General features: G+C 31.7%; 6 protein-coding genes across 6 annotated transcripts; all 6 read left to right on the forward strand.

Moving 5' to 3' along the window:
- The first annotated feature begins 314 nt into the window (after positions 1 to 314).
- Positions 315 to 2,310, forward strand: LOC108334795 (probable polyol transporter 6). The gene is made up of 2 exons (XM_017570729.2): positions 315 to 519; positions 726 to 2,310. Exons 1-2 carry the CDS (start codon positions 375 to 377, stop codon positions 2,105 to 2,107), a joined length of 1,527 nt encoding a protein of 508 aa, XP_017426218.2. The 5' UTR covers positions 315 to 374; the 3' UTR covers positions 2,108 to 2,310.
- Positions 2,311 to 4,809: 2,499 nt separating this feature from the next.
- Positions 4,810 to 6,813, forward strand: LOC108335598 (probable polyol transporter 3). The gene is made up of 2 exons (XM_017571627.2): positions 4,810 to 5,089; positions 5,264 to 6,813. Exons 1-2 carry the CDS (start codon positions 4,936 to 4,938, stop codon positions 6,628 to 6,630), a joined length of 1,521 nt encoding a protein of 506 aa, XP_017427116.2. The 5' UTR covers positions 4,810 to 4,935; the 3' UTR covers positions 6,631 to 6,813.
- Positions 6,814 to 8,489: 1,676 nt separating this feature from the next.
- On the forward strand, positions 8,490 to 10,551 carry LOC108334796 (probable polyol transporter 6). The gene is made up of 2 exons (XM_017570730.2): positions 8,490 to 8,685; positions 8,818 to 10,551. Exons 1-2 carry the CDS (start codon positions 8,556 to 8,558, stop codon positions 10,233 to 10,235), a joined length of 1,548 nt encoding a protein of 515 aa, XP_017426219.1. The 5' UTR covers positions 8,490 to 8,555; the 3' UTR covers positions 10,236 to 10,551.
- A 1,446-nt stretch (positions 10,552 to 11,997) lies between these two features.
- LOC108334797 (probable polyol transporter 6) lies at positions 11,998 to 13,810 on the forward strand. Its single transcript, XM_017570731.2, has 2 exons — positions 11,998 to 12,187; positions 12,333 to 13,810. The coding sequence occupies exons 1-2, from the start codon at positions 12,097 to 12,099 to the stop codon at positions 13,730 to 13,732; spliced, it is 1,491 nt and encodes a 496-aa protein (XP_017426220.1). The 5' UTR covers positions 11,998 to 12,096; the 3' UTR covers positions 13,733 to 13,810.
- Positions 13,811 to 17,965: 4,155 nt separating this feature from the next.
- LOC108334798 (probable polyol transporter 6) lies at positions 17,966 to 19,870 on the forward strand. Its single transcript, XM_017570734.2, has 2 exons — positions 17,966 to 18,125; positions 18,391 to 19,870. Exons 1-2 carry the CDS (start codon positions 18,035 to 18,037, stop codon positions 19,782 to 19,784), a joined length of 1,485 nt encoding a protein of 494 aa, XP_017426223.1. The 5' UTR covers positions 17,966 to 18,034; the 3' UTR covers positions 19,785 to 19,870.
- Positions 19,871 to 21,361: 1,491 nt separating this feature from the next.
- Positions 21,362 to 24,802, forward strand: LOC108334799 (probable polyol transporter 6). Its single transcript, XM_017570735.2, has 3 exons — positions 21,362 to 21,437; positions 22,454 to 22,622; positions 23,168 to 24,802. Exons 2-3 carry the CDS (start codon positions 22,532 to 22,534, stop codon positions 24,556 to 24,558), a joined length of 1,482 nt encoding a protein of 493 aa, XP_017426224.1. The 5' UTR covers positions 21,362 to 21,437; positions 22,454 to 22,531; the 3' UTR covers positions 24,559 to 24,802.
- Positions 24,803 to 25,571: the final 769 nt, after the last annotated feature.

Genomic DNA, 25,571 nt, shown 5'->3' on the forward strand with positions numbered 1-25,571 from the left:
AATAATAAAGTCACGTTTCGTAAGAAATACTGTTTTTTTTATCCCTTAAATCAAAATATATTTTCTCTTACAAATTTTACTAGGTGCATACTAGTAGTTTATTTTCCAAACAAAGGACGCATTCATTGAGCCATATGATTGCCATGCTTCTGATGATGTTGAAGAGTCGTTGTGCAGGGGTATTAAAAATAGGCAGAGTTAAAAAAACTTGGTTTTCATTAACACGCAAATGAAAGCAATAAAATACTATTTATCATAGTTTTTTTTTTCTGATGGTGAAGCAACAATTGCATATAACTGATTCAATGTATTGAGCCCTATATAATGATCACCACAGTTGAATTATTTTCTGATCACACAAGCACAATTGAAAAATGACCGAAAAGGAAGAAAATGGACAGTGCCAACTGCCAAAGGAAAATGGTGGTAATGGTGAAAATGGGCATAGTCATAGCTTCAACAATTATGCTTGTGCTTGTGTGCTGGCTTCTTCTATTATCTCTGGTACATTTGGTTATGGTGAGTGCCTTATTCTCATCTCTCATCACATATAATTGCTAATGTAATAGCTATGGTTCTTCACTTTTGGATTTTAAATGTTCAACTGTGGTATTTGGAAGTAGATTCAAGGGTGTTATAGAAGAACAAGATCGGTCACTAATTGTTAAAATTTTATTTTATTATTTGGTTTATTTATTAACATGATCAGTAACATCAATTTTCAGAAACGGGAGTGATGGCCGGAGCAGTATTGTTCATAAAAGAAGAACTTGTGATCAGTGACATACAAGTGGAGCTTTTGGTAGGAATATTGAATGTGTTTGCACTACCAGGATGCATGGTTGCAGGAAGAACATCTGATTATCTTGGTCGTCGTTACACCATCATTCTTGCTTCCGTAATCTTCTTATCGGGCTCCATTCTAATGGGTTATGGTCCATCTTATTTAATTTTAATAATCGGAAGAAGCATTGTTGGATTTGGCGTGGGTTTTGCATCCATGATAGCACCACTTTACAGTGCAGAGATTTCATCGCCTTCCTATAGAGGATTTCTCACATCTCTCCCAGATGTTTCCTTCAACTTTGGACTCTTTTTTGGCTATGTCTCAAACTACTTCCTTGGAAAGTTGACCTTGAAACTCGGATGGAGAATCATGTTGGCTCTTCCTGCGATTCCGTCACTTGTTCTTGTCATTCTCATGTTGAAATTGGCAGAGTCTCCGAGGTGGTTGGTCATGCAAGGATGTGTAGGTGAGGCGAGGAAAGTGCTTTTGCTGGTTTCTAATACAAAGGAAGAAGCCGAACAACGGTTGAAGGAAATAAAAAAGGCAGCTGGGATGGATGAAAAGTGCACCCAAGACATCGTGGAGGTTCCAAAGAAAAGTCGCAGTGGTGCAGGAGCTCTTAAGGAACTGTTTTGGAAACCTTCGGCAGCTGTGCGTAGGATACTGACTGCAGCTATTGGAGTTCATGTGTTCCAACAAATATGTGGAGTGGAAGGTATTTTGCTATACAGTCCAAATGTGTTTGAGAGAGCAGGAATGATAGGGAAGAGCAATCTCCTTCTAGCTACAGTTGGGATGGGAATTATCCAAGCTTTGTTTACATTCCTATCAGCTTTCTTGTTGGACAGAGTTGGGAGGAGGATTCTGCTGTTGATCAGTGGAGGAGGTGCGGTTGTGACACTGTTGGGTATGGGTGTTTGCATGGCCATGGTGGAGCATTCAAAAGAAAAGCAATCATGGGCAGTGAGTTATATCATTGTGTTTATCTACATATTTGTAGCTTTTGTGGGTATTGGTATTGGACCTGTAACATGGGTTTATAGTTCTGAGATTTTCCCCCTGAGGTTAAGAGCACAAGGTCTTGGTGTTTGTGTGACTGTGAATAGAATTTCAAATGTTCTAGTGGTAAGCAGTTTCATTTCAGTTTATAAAAAGATTACAATGAGTGGGAGTTTCTTTATGTACACTGGTATCACTGCTTTGGCTTTTTGGTTCTTCTTTACCTTACCTGAAACAAAAGGAAGATCATTAGAAGATATGGAGACAATCTTTCAGAAAAATTCAAAAATCGGAGATACAGAGTTAACGGTGCATATTTAAAGAGAGATGATTATGTATGGTTAGTGGTAGGATTTAAGGAAAATAATAGGTGGATACTGTTCATCTAAATCAGCACCTCCTACACTGTCCACCTTCCTCTCAACTAAACTTCTCTTTCTTCCCCGATTTCACCTCTCCCACGACAAACGACGCGCTTCATCCTCGTGTTAAAAACTTTTTTTTAACAATGCACTAAACGAACAGAGCTGTTGTAAAAAAGTAAAAAAAAAAGTAGTTGTTAAAAGAATGGATGATGACATTTTAACAATTTTTTTATCCATATGTTATTATTTTATTAATTTGTATATTTAAAACACACTCACTGATAACAAGTTATCACATAAATTATTATAAAAAAATTGTCAAAAAAATTATTAAAAAGATATTTTCCTAAAAATTATTTTTCTTCCATCTAGTGAGAAGGATAATTTGTAAGGAAAAAAAGTTTTCCTAACAATTTTTTTTAATAACTTTTTGATAAATTGATTTATTCCAAATATATAAATTAATAAAATAGTGACGTAACAAAATTGTTAAAAAATATTGTTACCATAGTCCTAATGCATGATTATTTTTCAGAAACTGGCAATCATCTTTTTACACCAAAATTTTTCTATACCAACAATTTTAAGTTTTTTTTTTCATTTTTTCTTTCTTTTCTACTTTACAAATATAATTTTTTTTATAGTTATTTTACTCGTGCACAAATTGTCAAATGATCTTAAAATGATACCAAACGATCTATTTCTTTTCAAAACATATAATTATTTTTATTTATACATTTGGGATTGTGTCTAATTAATTATGTATCTAAATATATATTTAATTTCATATCTTTTTAGAAAATAATATATATTTAATTTCTTTATATATGTATATATAAAAAAGAAAATAAAATTAATAATAATAAATTACACAAAAAAATCGTGGATAATTTGTAATAATATATTATCTCGCTGAAGGTATTTGAAGGTGAAAATAAAAAAAATTGAAGACGAAATTTGTGAAAACTTTTCAAAAAATTGATTTGATAAATGTATAGATAAAAAAATACTTTAATAAATAAAAAATAAAGATTAAACATTTGTATTTATGGTTAAAAATATATAAAATAAAGATTTAGTGAGTTAAAATTAATTTAGAAAAAGATGTTGATAATTAGTTTCTAAATAACAAATTAATAGGTATAAAAACTTATTATTAATAAAAAATGTAATTCTCTCAATATTACACAATTAAAAAATAATTATTTTTATAAAAAAAACCCTTTGAATTGTGTAATATGGAAGAAATGATTTTCAAATCCAAAAACTTTTTTTTTCTAGCAAAAAATAATTTTAAAATTGCATAATTTAAAAATAAAAAAAGTTTCGGATTACATAATATAAAAGTCGATAACTTTTGGATTGTGGGATCCAGAATCATTTTTCATAAAAATAAAATGACTTTCATATTATACAGTTCAAGAGTCAAAAAGTGACTTTCATATTTTATAACCTAAAAAGAAAAAACTTCCAAATTACATTGGGAAAGTCATTTTTTAAGGAGAAAGCACAAATTTTCATATTACAAGATTAAAAAAAAGAAATTTTCTTATTTTTCTTAATCTTAACTAAAGGTAAGTGCACAAGGTCGATCCATTTTGGGTGTATTCGATGATGAATTTGAAAGAAGAGAAATAGATGGATTTGAGAAATTTGAGAGTGAGTTGATTATTATTTGTTTTAGAGAATTTTGAGATGAGTGAGAGTAAATTTTAAAGTAAAATTTGTGAAAAAAATTGTAAATCGGTAGAAATTAAAGATTACCAAAATGATCCTATATAGTTACAAAAATAATATAAAATAATAATTGTTAAAGTTATATTTAATTAAAAAATGTTTATAAAAAGTAAAAAATAAAAATTAATTTTAAAAATTTTAAAAAGTTTATAATATAGTAAAGTGATATGAATGCATATACTATTTATTATGGTAGAATGCAAATTATTGATTATCATTTTTTTCGAAAACCCATAACCACCTCAAATAATCAATTATATCACTTATGATAATTGATTATCGCTGGCAGTTGGGAAATTTTTTTTCAGTTTTTGACCTTGCACAAACCTTGACTTATAAATAGAGTTCTCCACAATCCTTAGAACTTAACTTTTCATTTTGAGAGTATTAGAGCAGTGTGCCTAAGGAAAACTCTCTATGTACAAAAATATAACTAAGCCATTTGAGAATACAGAAAAATTATGAGGAAGTTCTCAAGTGTTAATATACTCAAATCAAGTCTTGTGAATAGGAGAAGCTTGTACTTAGTGTGTGGTTGAAGCGGTTCTCTTCAAGTTGATTGAGCCGAAGTTCTTCCATCGTTTATCGAAGGGAGATGTTTTCTGTCTTTCAATATTTTAGTAAAAATGGTTAATCATTCTGTATAATTATTAATGTCTGGACGAAAAATCTTTTGATTCAAGAATAAAATATTTGTAAATTAGCATATAATTAGCATGAAACCATCTAGAAATGTGATTTGGCTACAACCTTGTTTAAATGTGCGGTAGAAAGTAACTAATTTGGCAATATTAAAACATACATTGTGAACATTCATGTGTAAGAAACTTCATGATTATGAAAGGTTAAATATGCCCAGCCTTTTATTATAGATATATAATATATTATGAAATTAATTTCTCACACAATACGACATTTCAGAGAACGAAGCAACATTTGCCAAAAGAAAAACGATAAAATTCATAAATGATTGGCGTAATTGTCTGTTTACAGTTTTCTGTTAAAGTGTGTATGTGTAGGTGAAGTGAGGGTAGATCAAAATCTAAAATGACTGCTACTTCAGCGGAAGAAAAAAACACACTCGAGCAACTATCCATGGAAAACGGTATTGATGAAAATGGTAACAGTGATGGAAGGCTCAACAACTATGCCTTTGCCTCAGTCTTGGCTGCCTCTATGATCTCTGCAGTATTTGGTTATGGTGAGTAACTCACTTTCTGTCTCATTTGAGAAAGAGGAAACGAAACAAAGAGAAAATATAAAGAAGTTTGTGCCAAATACCTTATTAAGAATGTTATTAGATGATGAACATTATTTTAAAATGTTATGCTCTAAAAAAAACAGACAGATTATGATAATGAACATTGTTGTGCAGTTATAGCAGTGATGTCTGGAGTACTGGTATTCGTAAAGGAAGATCTTCATATCAACGACTTGCAAGTGCAGCTACTAGCAGGGATGTTGCATATATGTGCATTACCTGGATGCATGGCTGCTGGAAGAACATCTGATTACAAAGGTCGTCGTGTCACCATAATTCTATCATGCATCATCTTCTCATTGGGCTCCATTCTAATGGCCTATGGTCCATCCTATCTCATTGTAATGATTGGAAATTGCATTCTAGGAGTTGCCGTGGGTTTTGCACTCATCATTGCACCACTTTATAGTGCAGAGATTTCACCTCCTTCCTACAGAGGCTTTCTCACCTCTCTCCCCGAACTTTCCATCAACATAGGACTCTTGTTTGGCTATGTCTCAAACTTCATCTTTGAAAAACTGTCCCTCAAACTAGGATGGAGAATCATGGTGGTTCTTCCTGTTCTTCCTTCACTTTGCCTAATCATTCTCACGTTGAAATTGGTAGAGTCTCCAAGGTGGTTGGTCATGCAAGGACGTGTAGGTCAGGCCAGAAAAGTGCTTTTACTAATCTCTAACACAAGGGAAGAAGCTGAACAACGCTTGAAGGAAATAAAAGGTGATGTTGGAATTAATGAAAAGTGCATCCAAGACATTGTGGAGGTTCCAAAGAAAACTCGCAGTGGTGCAGGAGCTCTTAAGGAACTGTTTTGTAAACCTTCACTACCAGTGCGTAGGATACTGATTGCAGCAATTGGAGTTCATGCATTCCTTCAGATTGGAGGAATAGGAGCTATTCTATTGTATGGTCCAAGAATCTTTGAGAGAACAGGAATCACTAACAAGAGCAAGCTGATGCTAACCACAGTAGGTATTGGAGCCACTAAAGTTATATTTTCATTCATATCAATTTTCTTTTTGGATAAAGTTGGGAGAAGGGTTCTCTTTGTGGTTAGTGCAGGAGGAATGGTTGTGACCTTCTTAGGGTTGGGGATTTGCATGACCATAATGGAGTATTCAAGTGAAAATGCAGTGTGGCCAATAAGCTTCACCATTGTTGTTATCTACATCCTTGTGGCTTTTATGACAATTGGAATTGGACCAGCAACATGGGTTTATAGTGCAGAGATTTTGCCCTTGAGGTTTAGGGCACAAGGTCTCGCTGTCTGTGTGACCGTCAACAGAATCACAAATGTCATAGTGCTTACAGGTTTCATTTCAGTGTACAAAAAGATAACAATGGGTGGAACTTTCTTTTTGTTTGCTGCTATCAATGTTCTGGCTTTCTGGTTCTACTGTACTTTGCCTGAAACCAAAGGAAGATCATTAGAAGATATGGAGACTGTCTTTGGAAAAAAATCTCAGTTGGAGATACAAACGTAGCAACAAATGAAATTTCACATCTTTCCTTCTTTGTGCCCTAATTAATATATGTTAGAAAGAGCATGAATTATACTTTTTTGTGGCAGTGTCATGGAAAAACAGAAAAAAGAACATGAAGAGAGGGCTTTATATTCGACTTAATAAAGGTTAATATTGATCAAGAAATGTTGTATTTTTTACTAACTGGTGTTTTTTTTCCCCATTAACTATATATGTTATATTTTTTTATGATTAATTACGTTATGATATATATGAGTAAATAATCTGCATTTTATAAATAATTTGATATTCTTTCATTCCCTAAAATTAAATGTTACATTTTGGTTCCTTTATAATAACTTTATATTTTTAATGCTACTATTTGAATGAAAAAATCACAACAAATACCGTAAAATTTTTGAAGAAAATGTTTTACTTTATATTATTTATCGATCAAGGAAAAATATGTTAGCCATTTCTATACCAATGTTAAGAATCAAAAGCACCAATGGAGAAGTATCTTGTGATAATGTAAAATCAATTAAAAGGCACAAAATGAAACTTAACTTAGGAATTTACGTTACAGATCTCACATTAATTAAAAATAAAAAAATAAGATGAATATATCAATCTATTTTGTTTGTTAATATTGAATTAAAAATAATATTCTAATACCTTATATAAGTTTCTTCACAATTTAATGATGTCAAGTGTTTTTTCTTGAAAACCCTCACACATAATTTTTTTAAATAAAATATAAAGATCAAATACATTTTTTTCTTATTTATTTTTTGAAGTCGTCAACACTGGTCACAACTTCAATTAATAAAAGTAGCTAACAATATCAAGTAAAATTGAATTTAAGTTGAAGATCAATCATATATATGACTTTACTTAAAATTGAAGTTGTCAAGATATATAATTTTATTTAATAATAATAATATATAATTTTATTTAATAATAGTGATTAATTAAATTTAATTTTACTTAAGTCACAAAATTTGAGGATGATTTCAATATTATTAAGAAATCGTACTTGCATGCCATGTTTTACGATTTAATCCTTCTGTTAATTAATTTAAAATGAAACTTCGAAAATAAATTAAACAAAATATGTAAAAGAATGGTTTGTGAATGTTCATAAAAGTCGAAATTCATAAGCAAATTGGTTATAAGCGAACTTCTTTGTACTTCTATATTGTGTTATTCCTGCTATATATTGATTCCCATTGTGATCCTCTAACTTCTATTTACAATTTCTTATTAACCAAATATAATTCTATAAATTTATCATCAATCGTATCAATCATTAATATATTGAGCTTTAAAAAAGGTATATTTTTCTCAAATGAATCAATTTAAGCCGTTTTTAATTGGTTTATCCATTTTTTATTTTGAACTTCCTTTATGAGATTTGAAAGGTTAAAAGAATAAAGAAAGATTTTTTTTTCTATGGGTTTTGAAGATATATAGTATACTCATAAATGCAATTTAACAGGTTCATTTATATTAAAATTATTTTAAGTTCTTAATACAACTTTTAATAGTTTCTTAACCAAAGAAAATGAGTAGTCAATTCACTTTAAATAATTAAAAGAAAATGAGTTGTCAATTCACTTTAAACAATTAAAGAAAATGCTTTTGCAACTCTAGCAAATTCAAAGGGTAGAGATTTTTTTCATTTGCTTTCTGTCTAAGGATTATTTCTGAGTTTTATACTGCGTTAAAGAGGAGGCCTTTTACAACGACGATAATAATATATGGCAATTTCTTATATATCAAATACAACCTCTAAAGGAATGAAAAAACAATTGCTTGCTTAAAGAAAATAATATATAAAGTAATAAACAATTCGTGTCACATCACAGACTCTTAGAAACATAGATATTATAGTCTACGTAAAGATTATGACTAACTTTTGAACCCTTTTCAGATCAAAATTAACAATGCCTTCGGAAGATAAAAACACAAAAGGACAACTGTTCATGGAAAACGGCGACAGCCATAGAAGAGTCAACAAGTATGCCTGTGCCTCTGTGCTTGCTGCCTGTATTGTTTCTGCTATGTTTGGTTATGGTGAGTGCATAAAATGTACTTTATCTCAAACATTGATGTCTCAATGTTTTTTTTTTCAGAACTAATATTGTTGCAATTTTTCATGAACCAAACGAATTATATGAGCTTAAAAAACTATGTATTATTCTTTAGTCACAGGAGTGATGAGTGGAGCACAGATATTCATTCAAGAAGATCTTGGAATCAGTGACCTACAAATACAACTTCTGGTAGGTATGTCACATTTGTGTGGGCTACCAGGTAGCTTGATCGCAGGAAGAATAGCTGATCATATAGGTCGTCGCTACACCATCATTTTAGCTTGCATCGCCTTCTTATTAGGTTCAATTCTAATGGGGTATGGCCAACCTTACGCAATCTTAATGATTGGAAATTGTATAGTTGGAGTTGGTGTGAGTTTTGCAATGGTTGTAGCACCACTATATAGTGCAGAGATTTCACCTCCTTCTTCCAGAGGCTTTTTTACCTCTCTCCCAACACTTGCCGTCAACACAGGATTCTTGCTTGGATACTTGTCAAACTATTTCTTGGAAAAATTGTCACTGAGACTTGGGTGGAGGTTGATGGTGGCTGTTCCTGCAGTTCCTTCACTTTGCCTAATCCTGATCATGGTAAATCTGGTAGAGTCTCCAAGGTGGTTAGTCATGCAAGGACGTGTCGGTGAGGCCAGAAAAGTGCTTTTACTAGTCTCTAATGCGAAGGAAGAAGCTGAACAAAGGTTGAGGGAAATAAAAAATGTTGTTGGAATTGATGGAAATTGCACCCTAGACATTGTGGAGGTTCCAAAGAAAACTAGCAGCGGAAAAGGAGCTCTGAAGGAGTTGTTTTGTAAAGCTTCACCTGCTGTACGCAGAATACTGTTTTCAGCAGTTGGACTTCATTTGTTCCTGAGGCTTGGTGGAAGTGCGGTTATTTTATTGTATGGTCCAAGGGTGTTTGAGAGAACAGGAATCACTGATAAAAGCACACTCATGCTTGCCAATGTTGGTATAGGAGTGAGCAAAGTTGTTTTTTCATTGATATCAATATTCTTGTCGGATAAATTTGGGAGGAAGATTCTCTTGCTGATTAGTGCTGTAGGTTTGAGTGTGACCATGTCTGGGTTAGCTGTTTGCTTGACCATAGTGGAAAAGTCCAAAGAAAAACTACTTTGGGCACAATATTTGACCATTATTCTTACCTACATCTTTGTGGCTTCTATGTCTATTGGAATAGCACCAGTGACATGGGTTTATAGCTCCGAGATATTTCCTCTTAGGTTCAGAGCACAAGGCCTTAGTATATGCGTGATTGTGAACAGAATTTTTACTGTGGCGGTGGTTACAAGTTTCATATCGATTTATAAAGCCATAACAATGGGTGGGACTTTCTTTGTGTATTCGGGTATTAATATTGTGGCTTTGTTTTTCTATACCACTTTGCCTGAAACTAAAGGAAGTTCATTAGAAGATATGGAGACTGTCTTTGAAAGAAATTCTAAGCAAGAGACACAGATGAAGCCTCCCTGTCCAACGAGCTCTCGAAACCCAAGATTGATTATTGTTGGTTGACAAGCAATTCTTAATTTTCTGTTATTGTTTTCATTAAGATTTTCATGTTAGTTACAAGTTATAATTAACAGTCATTCACCATTCACCATAAGAGATGACCCACATGTTTTCCTTTCCAGGCTAGGGCTGTATCCTGTTGGTATGCCGTCTATATCATGTTTTGGCTTGAATTTTGCTTAATGTAACATGAACCACTCATGATGACATTGCCTCTCAAGAGATTACAATGCCTACTTGCACCATGAGTGTTCACCTAGAGCCAATTCACAGATAGAATTTATCATATTATTTTCATAAATGAAACTATCTTCCTTTCTATTGTTTGAATATTGAAAAATTTCATCATCAAAAAGTCAAAGATAATATTACCACGTGCTTTTTAGATTCATTTTCAGTGATACACACTAATTTCTTAATTTGGAAAATAACAAAAAAATAACAATTGGATCTTGAAATCTACTATGATTTATCATTTTTCAAATCCAAATAACTACTGTAATAACAATTGTTTTAATCACTTTAAACAAATTACTACAAGGAGACTTTATAAACTAAACAACCAAATCCAAAAAGGAAAGTTACAAATTATGAAAAACTTCCTTCAATCATGCCCACAACAGTGTTGCAATAAAACAATGAAAGAACAAATTAGAGAAAGATTCAACATTATTACCATACAAAGATACATAAAGCATAAAACCACTCATTTTTTTAACTTTCAAATCAATAGGCATACAATAACTTTCAAAGAACCAAAGTTTTAGATAATGGTACCTCATCCAACTAAATTTTCTCAAATCCACACATTTCATCCCAAAAGAGTAAAACTTTTTGTACTTTTTAAAAAAAGTTCTAGTAATAATTTGTCCAGATTAAACTAACAACAAAGTATAATCTTATTATGTTAAAATAAAAAATTCTAACCAATTTAGATCTACAAAATCAAAACACCAACCATTATTGTGAAGATTAATACAATCACTCTTGTCTAGTATCCAAAAAATATTTTCAAAAACAATATCATATACATCCATAATACCATATCAAATTGAAAATGATTTAAATAATATATATTTCTGACACTTAAAGTTAAAAAATCAAATACACATTAACTTAAAGTTAAAAAATCAAATACACATTAATTTAGTCCAAGTCATTGTGTCGTAAGAAAACTCCCAAACTAAATGTAATAAATAAACTTTGTCCTCAACTGAATATTAGTAACTTGATTATCATTCACCTTAGAACCACGTAAAATAAACCATTTGATAGTGAGCGAGCCCCATTTAACACTAAATCTAAAAACAAAACAAGATAAAAACTAAAAAAGAGTTAGTTTATTCATAACAATAAATAGAAAAATAGATAAAAATGAATGTTATCATCCATTTTCTATCACAAAAGTTTTGCAATATTTATTTTTGTAAGGAGTTCATATTTTCTTATACCCTTTAATCACTTTAAAGTTTTTTATAAATAAAAAAAAATTGAGTTTATCACATCGTTCACCTATAAGACCATGAAGTATCCCTACAAAATCTCATCCTATACGAGTTCGAAAGAGTTGTTTGTTTCCATAAAATTTTATAAAAAAACTAGCGTTCAGAGAGGCAGCTTTTACAATGATATATATACTAATTTATTATGATATTTTTCATAAAATACAACGTCTCAGATTATGAAGCAACACTTGCTTGCTAAAGAAAAGAAAAGACAAAACACTATTCATGTCATGGAATTATGCAAATTATTATTTTTTACTGAATCTACGTAAAGATCACCATACTCGATTTTGAACACTTATCAGAGTAAGATTTTAAAATATCCTCAGAAGATACAAAGGCAAACCGCCAACAAGTTCATGGAAAACGAGGACACTCATAGAAAGCTTAACAACTATGCTTGTGCCTCTGTGTTAGCTGCCTCTACTGTCTCTGCTATATTTGGTTATGGTGAGTGTGTACAGTAAACTATCCATTGTCTATATCTAATCACTTATAAATAAATAAAAAATGTTTTTTTTTACATAAATAAAAGGGTGAAGGATTCTGAGAAAAATAGGTGTTAGAAAGTTATCAATAACCAATTATTCTTTAGTGTCAGGAGTGATGAGCGGAGCACTTATATTCATTCAAGAAGATCTTGAAATCAGTGACTTTGAAATACAAATCCTAGCAGGCATGTTACATTTATGTGCACTACCAAGTAGTTTGGTTGCAGGAAGAACATCTGATTACATAGGTCGCCGCTATACCATCATTCTCGCCTCCTTCGCCTTTTTGTTGGGCACTGTTCTGATGGGCTATGGCGCATCCTATCTAATCTTAATGATTGGTAATTGCATTCTTGGAATTGGTGTGGGTTTTGCATTGGTAGTAGCATCGGTTTACAGTGCAGAGATTTCACCTCCTTCTTCCAGAGGCTTTTTTACCTCTCTCCCGCAAGTTTCCCTCAACATAGGACTCTTGCTAGGCTACATGGCAAACTATTTCTTTGAAAAATTGTCACTGAGACTTGGATGGAGAATGATGGTGGCTGTTCCTTCAATCCCTTCACTTGTTCTTATCATTCTCATGTTAAAACTGGTAGAGTCTCCTAGGTGGTTAGTCATGCAAGGACGTGTAGGTGAGGCAAGGAAAGTGCTTCTGCTGGTTTCTAATACAAAGGAGGAAGCCGAACACAGGCTGAGAGAAATAAAAGGTGTTGTTGGAATTGATGAAAACTGCACCCAAGACACGGTGGAGGTTCCAAAGAAAACTCGCAGCGGTGAAGGAGCTCTAAAAGAATTGTTTTGTAATGCTTCACCTTCTGTTCGTAGGATGTTAATTGCAGCCATTGGACTTCATTTGTTCCTACGGATTGGTGGAAGTGGGGGTATTTATTTATACAGTCCAAGGGTTTTTCAGAGAACAGGAATCACTAACAAGAGCAAGCTCATGCTAGCCACTGTCGGCATGGGAGTAAGCAAAGTTGTATCTTCATTGACATCGATGTTTTTGTTGGATAAATTTGGGAGGAGGATTCTTTTGCTGATTAGTGCAACAGGTGTTGTTGTCAGCCTATTAGGGTTGGGTTTTTGCTTGAGCATAGTAGAACATTCAAAGGAAAAACTAGTGTGGGCATCGAGTTTTACCATTATTCTTACCTACTTCTTTGTGGGTTTTATGTCTATTGGGATAGGACCAGTTACATGGGTTTATAGCTCTGAGATATTACCCCTTAGGTTCAGAGCTCAAGGTCTTGGTTTATGTGTGGTTCTGAACAGAATTACAACTGTGATAGTGGTTACAAGCTTCATTTCAATTTATAAAGCAACTACAATGGGTGGGATTTTCTTTCTGTTTGCTGCTATCAATGCTTTTGCTTTGTGGTTCTACTATACCTTGCCCGAAACTAAAGGAAGATTATTAGAAGATATGGAGACTATCTTTGAGAAAAATTCTAAGTTGGAGATACAAATGAAGCCCCATACCAACCTTCGGTTGCTTTGTCGCTAGCTATGTATTAAGAAATTCAGAATCATGAAGCATTATGGTTGTTGATAAGTTGTTATATATTTTCTCTCTTTCCATTCAGAGTTTTTATGTTGTGATAACTGAGTAAGTAAGACACAATTTATTTATTCAAATCTGATAGTAATCAAAATCCAAAATGAAAGAAAGATCAATTTATGTGTTAGATAAAGAAAAATAATGTCAGATTACCTAACTTACAAACTTATAATTGTTAAGCTTTCTTTAAGTGTTAATACACGTTTGATGTCCTGAAATCTTAGATAAAATATATTAAGTTTTACACGTAATTTTAAATAAGATTTTTACATAACTTTTTATAAATTACGACGCGATATACTTTATAACTTAGTGTAATTTAAAAATAATATAGTTTTGTCTGATAATTTAAGAAAAAAAATATTTAACTCTTTAGATATATTATTTTGAAAGAGACTTCATTTCCCATCATTCTCTCTCCTATACCTAATGCATAAGACAATTTTTACTCTTTTTTGGACCATTTATATGAAAACTCAATGAGGTTTAAAATTCTTAACAAAATATCTTTTTATTTTTTTATAATTGGAAAAAGTTCAAATAAAAAGAAAAGTTATAGCCACTAATGGATTTGATTTTATTCTTCATCTTTTTAACTTTCCAAAAAATATCATAAGCCAACTTCTTTATTCTGTGTGTGGGACTAGTTATTAAACATTATTTTCTTTCTAAACTAACACTTGTTAAAATTATAAAACGATATATATCTTTTATAAAAATATTTTTTATTTTAGAGGAATTCTTATGAGTTATGCTACCGAAAAACAAATGCATTTTGATGATATGAGTAGCCAAATCAATCCCTTTAAACTATCCTTCAACAACTGTATAGTCTCTAGATCTCTCTCATTCCGGTGTATGTTCGATTCATCCATGTGTCTCTTCCACTGGAAGCCTGCCAGGAGCCGCTTTTTGTTTGTGTCTCTTGCACTTCGTGCCTCTTGCACCGATGATCACTCTCCGCCTTCGTCAGTACTCGAGTGTCATATTTTTTGATATAAATGTATTAATTATTGATAAAAATACTATAAAAAAACTAAAATAATTATAATTGAGTTTAAAAGTTTTTGACGATAAAAAAATATTGAGATTAAAAGTAAAAACTAAAAAAATTATTACTTCACAAGTGAAAGAAATATGACCAATTTGGTTTTTTATACGGCATCAGCTGGGAACAAGACATTAAAGATATTTGTGAACAAGACATTAAAGATATTTGTTTAGTATAATTAAAAATAAGGAAAAAACAGTGTAAATCAACATAGGTACTGTTATTGATATTTTAAAGATATTTAATAACAAGGCAATGAGATATTTTTAAAAAATATTAATTAAAGATAGTAAATATCTTTCCAGTATTCCTGTGTATATATATATATATATATATATATATATATATATATATATATATGATCTCATTAAGGTGATGAAATTTTTTACGTCAGTTTGACCAAGTGTTGTGTAAACTAAAAAGTTTGATGCAAAAGCACCGTCATGGAAAATGGAGCCACAAGTGGAGAACGCATAAAGTGTAATTGAGGCCATTCTTACGAATTAAATCTTTCATAAATAGAATAATATTAAAAAGTTTAGTAGAATTACGTGAGTGCATGATGATGCATGCTTCGCAATTCTCATATTTTGAAGGAAATCCTAAAAAGCTAGCAGTGGTGGATAAATTATAAATTTATTTTTATAAAAATCAAATAACTTTGGCAATCAATTCATTTGCCTAAAATTCATTTCTACTTCATTTTTAAAAATTGAATTATTAACTGATCTTGTACTAAAAACGCCCTAATGGAAAACATAAAAAATTACCTGGAAGAATTTAATTCTCCCCCTCTTCTTACACTAATCTGCATCTTATAAAATCTTTCGAATTCAATTTTAAGTTTTTACTAAACTTCTCATTTTTTTTATCAAATCCCGAATCCACATAAATCTCCAAATATTTGGATATCAATAAATAACACTTGATAATGAAAAACCATATTTATTTAACTTTTTTAAAAAGAACTTAATTAAATTGATGAAAAATTAAGAGACCCTTAACATTATTAAATAAGCATCCATTTTTTGTTTAGAAATATTTTCTTTTTCTTTTCTTGAGAATCTTCTAAAAAAGATAATTGTATATATTCGAGAAATTGTTGTCAACTAAACACGACTATATTTATGAAAAAAAAAATGATTGCTAAACCTGAACTACAACAAATATAATATTGATATATTCCTTTGAGATGTGTAAAGCACGATCTTTTTTATAAGTGAAAGTAAAGCAAACACATGTTACACATAATCTTTGTTATGAAAGTTGTGTTTTATCTTTGTTTCTTGGTGTGAATTCATCTTCGGATTTGGATAAATATTAGTCATTAGTGCGAAACTAAGTTTCAAACAATAATTATTTTGGCTCCATAATTATGTAAAGTCTCTTTCCTAAGCTTATGAACAGGAAAAGTGCTGTGCTATATCTGTTACCTCGTTGACATATGGAAACGTCCAAAAGCCACGTTCTGTTTGTGGTGGAAAATTGCAAGTACCAAGGCAGGATCTTCTAATTCCACGTTCTTCACTAAATATTTACTATTTAATTATTTTATTAATATAATTTTTTAATACAAATTTAATCACTTATATAAATAATATGAATTTATAGTTGTAGAATGATATATTTTATTGATAAGTTATTTTTAGTAACATTACATATTATTAAGATGTTATTACATGAATATTTGAGTATGATATAAAATCCTTAATGTCTATTTCAAAATTTAATTAAAGGATATGAATTTATATATGTGTGTGATAATTTTTATTTTTATATTTTATTTCTAAAGAGATTTTCAACACAATTTGTTTATGTCGAATATTGAGTTTGAATATGGAGTTTGAGTGTTAAAAAGTTAATGATAAATGACATGATAAATCTAAATTCTGATTAGAATAAAATGATTTAATAATGAGTTTAAGTTTTGTTTTTGTTAAATTGAATTTAAGTGAATTTTAAAATTTCATTATCTTAAGAATTTATAAAATAATTCAGAGTTTATCATATTCGAGATTTAAACATGTTATGTCACTTTAGATCCTTCTCAATTCTTTCATTTTATATTTTTTTCACATGAATGCATAATGCTTTCTACTGTAAAATTATATTAAAAATTTTATATCAATTAGAGATTAAATTAAATAATAATATATAACAAATAAACCTCCAGTTAATAATATAATTTTTTAAGATTAAGTTAAATTTAAATTTTTAGTGTCTAAATTATTTTTAAAGTTGAATCTATTCTAAACTTAAAAATGTTTTTTATTTTTTTCTCAAGTCTCTAATTTCTTTTAATAAACACACAAATCAAAATCAATCCATATATAAATATAAATTTAAAGCTAGTTTATAAGAAATTAAATAACACACTCTGACTACTCTTCATCCTCATCTTGTCAATCTATTATAAAATTATAAAATTTACATCAAACATACTTCCAAAACACATCCTATCCTATGACTTTTCAACATAGAAAATTATAAAAAGAGATAACCTTATATACCCTCTATTTTAGTTTAGAACTATTTTTTTCAAACATAAATGAAAAAGACTAATACTGTAATAGATAAACTTAAATATATTACTGGTAATTTTGTTTAAGTTTTATTTTATTAGTTTGCACCACTAATATTAGTTCGATAGATATAAAATAAAAATTAATAATTTTTATTATTTAGATAAAGTATTGTTTTGCTGCTTTAAGATAAAAATAAATTAAATAACTGTTTATTTTGAGTAAATTAATATTTTGTTTTTAGTTTTTATTTTTTTTATTTGACCTAATTTTCTATTTACATTTTTTTAGAGAGTATCAAAATTTTAAAGAGTGTCAAAGTTGAATGAAAATCTTCAAATTTTAAAGAGTGTGAAAATCACCAGACTGAAAATGGAGTTTTATCATAGTGTGTGTTATTTATATTTTTTTTTAACAAATATTTCTCTAAATTTTTAACCTTGCAATCCCAATTTATCAAGTATCTTCTGGTCTAGAGTGGTGAGACCCATCAGACCCAACTTTCGCTATTCATCCAATAAGAAGAGGAGCTGCGTCAGTGTCTTCTTCTTCTATATAAACAGGCAAAAAGAATTAAGAAGAGCATATAGTTGTTTTGGCTAGCGCTCAGACTCGTGTTCCAATTCAAGACACGAGAGAAAAAGCGTGATAACCTTCATAGAGAGAGTACATGTCATGGAGATACGTGGAGAAAAAGAGCAGTTTAACAAATATGCTTTTGCATGTGTTTTAGTCGCTTCCATGATATCCATTATATTTGGATATGGTAATATTCAATTTACTACTTTCTTTTATCTGCAAAACAGCATACTCTACATCTGTTACAGAGATATTTCAAATTAGTGTTTATTAATTATGTTTAACGCTCATGTAGTATTTATCAGAGGAATCGCATATAAAGATTATTCTTTTGAACCTAAAATAAAAAAATATTGTTAAAATCACTTGGTTGGTATATATTGAATGCTAAATTATGTGGCATTCATGGCTGGGCCTAGCTAAAAGTTTGATACCTGTGTACATAATTTCAGATACCGGTGTTATGAGTGGAGCCATGATATTCATAAAGGAGGAGTTTGGAACCAGCGACACCCGACAAGAAATTCTTGCAGGCATCTTAAACCTTTGTGCACTGGTAGGTTCTTTAGCTGCAGGAAGAGCCTGTGATTACTTCGGTCGACGCTACACAATCTCTGTAGCCTCTTTCCTTTTCATGACTGGTTCAATTCTCATGGGATATGGTCCAAACTACGCAATTCTTATACTGGGAAGGTGTGTTGCTGGAATTGGCGTGGGTTTTGCCCTTATGATAGCGCCTGTTTATTCTGCAGAAATCTCCTCTGCTAAATCCCGAGGCTTTCTAGCTTCCCTCCCTGAGCTTGGTATTGGTATTGGAATTTTACTTGGTTACGTTGCAAACTATTTCTTAGGTAAGTTGAGTTTGAAGGTTGGGTGGAGATTGATGCTTGGTATTGCAGCAGTTCCTTCACTTGTTCTGGCTTTAGGCATTCTCGTAATGCCCGAGTCTCCAAGGTGGTTGGTGGTGCAAGGCCATTTGGGAAAAGCCAAGAAAGTTTTGTTGAAAGTTTCAAATACCGAACAAGAAGCTGAGCTTCGGTTCAAGGAAATAAAGATTGCTGCTGGGATAATTGACGAGAATTGCCCTGAAGAAACAGTTAAGCTAGCACAAAAGAACAATGGTGAAGGGGTTTGGAAAGAGTTGCTTGTGAGACCCTCTTCTTCGGTTCGGTGGATGCTGCTTGCAGCTGTGGGGGTTCACTTTTTTCAGCATGCTACTGGAATTGAAGCTGTGATGCTCTACAGTCCAAGAATCTTTAAGAAAGCAGGTGTTACCAGTAAGGACAAGCTTCTGCTCACAACCATTGGAGTAGGCGTTACAAAAATCATTTTTTCGACCATAGCTACATTTTTTCTTGACAGAGTTGGGAGAAGACGCCTCTTGCTTTCAAGTACTGGAGGAATGGTTTGTAGTCTTGCAGTATTAGGATTCAGCTTGACCATGGTTCAGATTTCCCAGGAAAAGCTCTTATGGGCCTTGACCCTCAGCATAGTGGCTACTTACTCATTTGTTGCTTCCTTTAATATGGGACTTGGACCTGTCACATGGGTGTACAGCTCAGAGATTTTTCCTCTCAAGTTGAGAGCACAAGGAGTGAGTATAGGAGTTGCAGTTAACAGAGTTATGAATGCTGCAATTGCCATGAGTTTCATTTCAATCTACAAAACACTCACCATAGGAGGTGCTTTTTTCATGTTTGCTGGTATATCTATACTGGCTTTGTTCTTCTTCTACTTTTTCCTGCCTGAAACCAAGGGCAAGGCCTTGGAAGAGATGGAGATGGTTTTCAGCAAAAACTATAGTAGAAATGTATCTGCCGAAACTGATCTGAGGCAGAATGTGTAAGTGTGGTGATACAGTATCAGTATCAGAGAGAGAATGTTTGTGTACTAGCATTAAATATAATATATATTAATGTCATAATATTTTAAGGTATTTTGCACCAACATGAGCATGTGGCTAGAGTAAAACCCCCAAAACATGATTTTAACTGGGCCTTGCTAATCCACTACTAAAATACAAGTGTTGCTGATTACAGTTCGAGAGAAAAGAAAGAGGATCCTTAGAGAGTTGAATTAGTCCTAATTGCTCATGACGCAACACACAAGGATTGACGCAAGACCCCACTAATCTTTTTTTTAACTGGTCAGGATATATGTGTTTACTGTTTATTATACGAAGAACCCCAATTCGCGCGAAATCACGTCTCTTCCGTAAAAACATGTAAAATCCTAAATGACACTACTAAACTTGTTCAATCTCCATTAATGATGTAAAACCATTTGTAAAGGAGTGAAACTCCTTTATCATTTTCCATTAAATCATAAAAATCTACATAAATTAGAATTTTTAATTTGGGGAATATGACGATGATGCGACAAGATGATGATGCAACTACTCTGAGTATTATTATATGACAACTTATTCCTGATGACTGACTTGAACAATGTGTGTTATTAACTATATGAACATAAATTACGATTTAAAGAACATTCAAAAATAATGAATTTCATATAGAACAAAACTAACAAAAATAGAACCAAACAATGATATTAAGTTTTTAAAAAAATGTCAATTAGAAAGATAAACGTGAACACGAGAATTATATATATATATAGATTTAATTTTTTAAAATTATTTTTTATTTTTTAATAAAGATATAGTTTTATTAGTATTGTACAAAGTGTAAAGTAGAAATGGGTAGAAATGAGAGTGTTCATTTTATTTTATAAAGCAAATAGATGAAAGTAACATGTAAATTATAATGTCGTCAAAATTCTTAAAAGAATTAAATTCATATATTATGTTTGTTTCGGTCAAACTTTTTTTATTCTAGAAAAGCTCAAGTATATATTTATTGGAACAACATATACATATAATTAACCATAGATCTTAAATACAAATAATATAAATTATCCCTCGTATTTACTATATTTATAAAAAAAAATTGAATACGAAATTCCATTTCGATCAGCCAAAACTTTTAAGTAACCGTTAAAATTTTGTTATAAATAAATTCATAGTCAAAATCTCGATAAGATCATATGTAATTTAATATATTCTTATAAATTAATATTTTTATACCATTATCTAAAATTTATTAACTCTCATTAATTTTTAAAAATATTAACTAACTATAGGTAATAGTTGTAAATATTGATTATATATAGCAACTGATTTTAATTGTGAGGCTCTCAAGACATAATAGAATTCAGTTGTTTTAGGTAGTTATTATGTTATGGATAATACTTTTGATTTGTTATGTCCGATTCAGTTGGTAAACGGATATATTCTATTTCTTACCATATCAGTTAAAACCTGAGCTGAAATCTTCAACATCCTAATCCTACACTCTTGCGGATCTATTCTCTTCAGCCTATTAAAGAGCATCATTCTCTTCTTATCTTACCAATCCTCATGCATGAATGACAACAGTGCTATTTACATGAAGAACAAAGACTAATCCGTTGACGACCTGTTTTTTTGTTCAGAGAAAAGGTGCAATTCACTCTTCTTTCATGATTGAATCACTCTGTATATGTATATTTTACATTGATAATGCTTCTGAAGTTAAGTCTCTGTTAACAACGCATGTGTACTTTCTATTATCAAATACAAACATAAAAGCTTCATCACCTGCTTTTATCAAAAGTGTTCAAAATTTTCAGCACAATCAAACTCAATATGTGTCGAAACCAAACCACACTCCATTGATGTTGTGTTATTTGAAGGAATGATTTGGTTCTGCTCAGTCGTGTAATATTACCTCATTCAATTTTAGATTGTTATGCATAATAATTACATTCATTTTTATAATTTTTAAATTATTTTAGTTATCAGTACATTGATTCAGTTTCAGATTTTGTTTCATGCTCAAATCTCAATACCATAAGCTCCCCTCTGGATATGAACAACTTTTTCTATATATGGCAGTGATACACTATTTAATATATTTAGTAGTGATATTGTTTATACCACTATTTTTGGTTGAAATTTCATGTTTACTTCGTAGCAAATCAGATGCCTATGATTTTCAATTAATCATATTTATTACATTAATTATTACAACAAATAAAATATTTATTTTATGATTCTTTTATTTATGAATAAAATTACTTTTTTTTTCTATTGTTACAAGGATAATGATACTTCGATAACATTTTTTCACAATATTTTAACATCATTTACTTGTCATTTTATGATTGATCCATGTTGGTGTTTATGATTATTATTATTGATTGTGAAATAATTTTGGACCAATCACATAATGACATGTAGACGATGTTAAAATATTATCAAAGTATCATTATTCTTGTTATAATACATACAAAAAAAAATCATTCCCTATGGATTTTAAATTGGTTAAAATTTCATCATTACTTGGAAATAAATCAAAATGCCTAGTGTTTTCCATTACTCATATGTTTACTACATTGCTTTGCCATAAAGCAACACCTTCAGGTTGTCATTAGAAGTTGATCAATCAGCCATGATGTTATATTTAATGTAAACAGGTTTCAAATTGAAGAAGGTACATTATTACCCATTAGTCATCTAAAGGAAGATAACTGAATAAACACAAAAACATCATCATGGACCAAGGTACACAAAACCGCAAAGGTTCAAGATATGCTGTTTTATGTTCGGTGGTCACTTCCATGATATCCATCATATTTGGCTATGGTATATTCATTTCCTTCTCACTTATTTCATTTCTTCCATTCTTTCCTGTGCATTCTTCTCTGTTTTTCCAATTCACCCATTTTGTTATCATTAACAGGATTCTACTTACAGCTTTCCCTTAAGAATGATATATATAAAACGAAAATTCCCCTTAATTATAAAGTTACTATAATTTACAACACCCAAAGTTCCTCTCAACTTATTAAACTTATTAATCTTCAGAGCCTTGATCAATAACTGGGATTTTAGTTAGATTAATTACAGATTTATTATCCATCAAAAACAGAGTCAAACCATATTGTTTGGCAATGCACCGGCTATGTATTAAAATATGTCACGAACAGTACTTCTTTATACGATCAATCAATCAATTCTCTCTCCATATGCTTCATTTTTCTATGAAACAATGCACCATACTTTAGTGTTTAACACAGGAGAACCTTTCTTTTTAACATTTTTTTGTTTAAGAATTCACAGTCTTATCTGCTAAAAAATAGTATAAATATAGTGTTTCTGACTGAATTGCAAATGAACGTGACTTTTAGACACTGGAGTTATGAGTGGAGCACTGATATTCATAAGGGAGGAGCTAGGAATCAGTGACACCCAACAAGAAGTTCTTGCAGGCATCTTAAACGTTTGTGCATTGGTAGGGTCTTTAGTTGCAGGAAGGACCGCTGATTACATTGGTCGACGGTACACAATTTCCTTAGCATCCATCCTTTTCTTGGTTGGTTCAGTACTCATGGGATATGGACCAAACTACGGACTTGTAATGGCGGGAAGGTGTGTGGCGGGTGTTGGAGTGGGTTTTGCTCTTTTGATAGCACCGGTTTATTCTGCAGAAATCTCCTCTGCTGAAGCCCGAGGCTTTGTAGCTTCCCTACCTGAGCTTTGTATCGGCATTGGAATTTTACTTGGTTACATAGTGAACTACTTGTTAGGGAAATTGCCTTTGAAGCTTGGATGGAGATTGATGCTTGGTCTTGCAGCAGTTCCTTCACTTGCTTTGGCTGTGGGCATTCTCGCAATGCCGGAGTCTCCGAGGTGGTTGGTGGTGCAAGGCCATTTAGCAAAAGCAAAGAACGTTCTATTACAAGTTTCAGACAGTGAAGAAGAAGCCGAGCTTCGGTTCAGGGAGATAAAGAGTGCTGCTGGGATTGACGAGGATTGCACTGAGGAAATGGTTAAAGGCTCTCGAAATAGCTCTGGTGAAGGGGTTTGGAAAGAGCTGATTTGGAGGCCTTCTTATCCTGTTCGCAGGATGTTGATTGCAGCAGTGGGGATTCACTTTTTTGAGCATGCCACCGGAATTGAAGCTGTTATGTTATACAGTCACAGAATCTTCAAGAAAGCTGGTGTTACCAGTAAGGACAAGCTTTTGCTCGCCACCATTGGAATAGGCGTTACAAAAGTCTCTTGCTTGATAATGGCCACTTTTTATCTTGACAGAATTGGAAGACGCCGCCTCTTGTTTATAAGCACTACAGGAATGATTTTTAGCCTTACCTTGTTGGGATTCAGCTTGACAATGGTGGAGAAATCTCATGAGAAGCTGGAGTGGGCCTTGGTTCTCAGCTTGGTGTTTACTTACGTATATGTTGGATTTTTCAATCTTGGACTTGCACCTGTGACATGGGTGTATGGCTCAGAGATTTTCCCTCTGAGGTTGAGAGCACAAGGAGCAAGTATAGGAGTTGCAGTGAACAGACTCACCAATGCTACTATTTCCATGACTTTTATTACAATCTATAATGCAATAACTATTGGGGGCGTCTTTTTCTTGTTTGCTGGTTCATCTGTTCTGGCTTGGCTCTTCTTCTACTTTTTCTTGCCCGAAACCAAGGGCAAGGCCTTGGAAGAGATGGAGATGGTTTTCAGCAAAAAGTCTCAAAGGAATGCAACTGCAGAAACCGAAACGGGGCAGAATGTGTAGTGGGTGTTTACAACTTGTTGCTCAAGTCTTGGAGGGGCATGTCATCTGAAAAAATTTGCATCAATAACTGTTTCAAAGACGTCAACCAAGTCTATAAAGTTTGTTCCTTTCAATTGTCACCACGAGTTACACCTCTGTCTCAGTCTAATGCAAGTCCCTCAATTAACCAGCTATTATTGGGCTGTATTTAGTTGTTTAAGTTGAGTTAAGAATTTTTTTTAAGAGAAGTGTGTATATTTTTATCAGCAGCAGATCAAATAATGTATATCTGATTTCCAGTAGCAATAAAATATTCAGTTTATTTCATATTCAATTATTCATTAAGTTATTAAAACTATATATGAGTGACACTTTATTAAATATAACAAATGTAATTAATTAAATTTATTATTCCAGTAAATTTTATTTAATGATAAAGGTTCTTTCATTAGTATTTCTCTTAATTAATATAATAAGATAAGATGAATCAGTGAGACAGTTATTATTATTAGAATAGCACCCCTCCTCTCGTATATATTCACCCAGAAAATATAACGAGTTTCCATTTGAATGTTTCTACTTTTTTTCTTTTACATAAACAGAGATTTAGGCTGTGTTTGAAATTTCCTTTTCACAACAGTTTGAATGAAAAAATAAAACACATTCTAATGCAAAATATTAAGAAGGATAGAGAATGATTGACAATAGGAGGCAAACCTACACACCAAAGACTTAGAAAAGTAATAAACGAGAATAACTATATAATTGATATAGACGCAATGCAAGAAGGTGAACAAATAGAAGCAATATTTCCAAAAATTATGGATTAAATCTTTAAATAGAAAATTGAATGACAAAAATGATGAGCAACAATTTGTGGCCACAGTGATCCTACAAGCAAGGAGAGCCTTATGCAACAATAGGTGCGTGTTTCCCCACCACAGATACAACAACATACAAATGTGTTTAGCCTTTGACTCTGACCCTCTTCCTTTTTCTCTCTTTCCTTACTCTTCTCACCTCTTCAATCAACT

This window comes from Vigna angularis, chromosome 10, assembly GCF_016808095.1.
Source record: "Vigna angularis cultivar LongXiaoDou No.4 chromosome 10, ASM1680809v1, whole genome shotgun sequence".
In the NCBI taxonomy this organism is placed as follows: Eukaryota; Viridiplantae; Streptophyta; class Magnoliopsida; order Fabales; family Fabaceae; genus Vigna; species Vigna angularis.

Bases quoted from the DNA above. Each gene is read 5' to 3' on its own strand.
- LOC108334796 (XM_017570730.2), top strand. From the start codon at position 8,556: ATGCCTTCGGAAGATAAAAACACAAAAGGACAACTGTTCATGGAAAAC. The intron at 8,686-8,817 runs GTGAGTGCATAA...ATTATTCTTTAG, and splicing joins TTCTGCTATGTTTGGTTATG to TCACAGGAGTGATGAGTGGA.
- LOC108334798 (XM_017570734.2), top strand. From the start codon at position 18,035: ATGGAGATACGTGGAGAAAAAGAGCAGTTTAACAAATATGCTTTTGCA. The intron at 18,126-18,390 runs GTAATATTCAAT...ACATAATTTCAG, and splicing joins ATCCATTATATTTGGATATG to ATACCGGTGTTATGAGTGGA.
- LOC108334795 (XM_017570729.2), top strand. From the start codon at position 375: ATGACCGAAAAGGAAGAAAATGGACAGTGCCAACTGCCAAAGGAAAAT. The intron at 520-725 runs GTGAGTGCCTTA...ATCAATTTTCAG, and splicing joins CTCTGGTACATTTGGTTATG to AAACGGGAGTGATGGCCGGA.
- LOC108335598 (XM_017571627.2), top strand. From the start codon at position 4,936: ATGACTGCTACTTCAGCGGAAGAAAAAAACACACTCGAGCAACTATCC. The intron at 5,090-5,263 runs GTGAGTAACTCA...ATTGTTGTGCAG, and splicing joins CTCTGCAGTATTTGGTTATG to TTATAGCAGTGATGTCTGGA.
- LOC108334797 (XM_017570731.2), top strand. From the start codon at position 12,097: ATGGAAAACGAGGACACTCATAGAAAGCTTAACAACTATGCTTGTGCC. The intron at 12,188-12,332 runs GTGAGTGTGTAC...ATTATTCTTTAG, and splicing joins CTCTGCTATATTTGGTTATG to TGTCAGGAGTGATGAGCGGA.
- LOC108334799 (XM_017570735.2), top strand. From the start codon at position 22,532: ATGGACCAAGGTACACAAAACCGCAAAGGTTCAAGATATGCTGTTTTA. The intron at 22,623-23,167 runs GTATATTCATTT...CGTGACTTTTAG, and splicing joins ATCCATCATATTTGGCTATG to ACACTGGAGTTATGAGTGGA.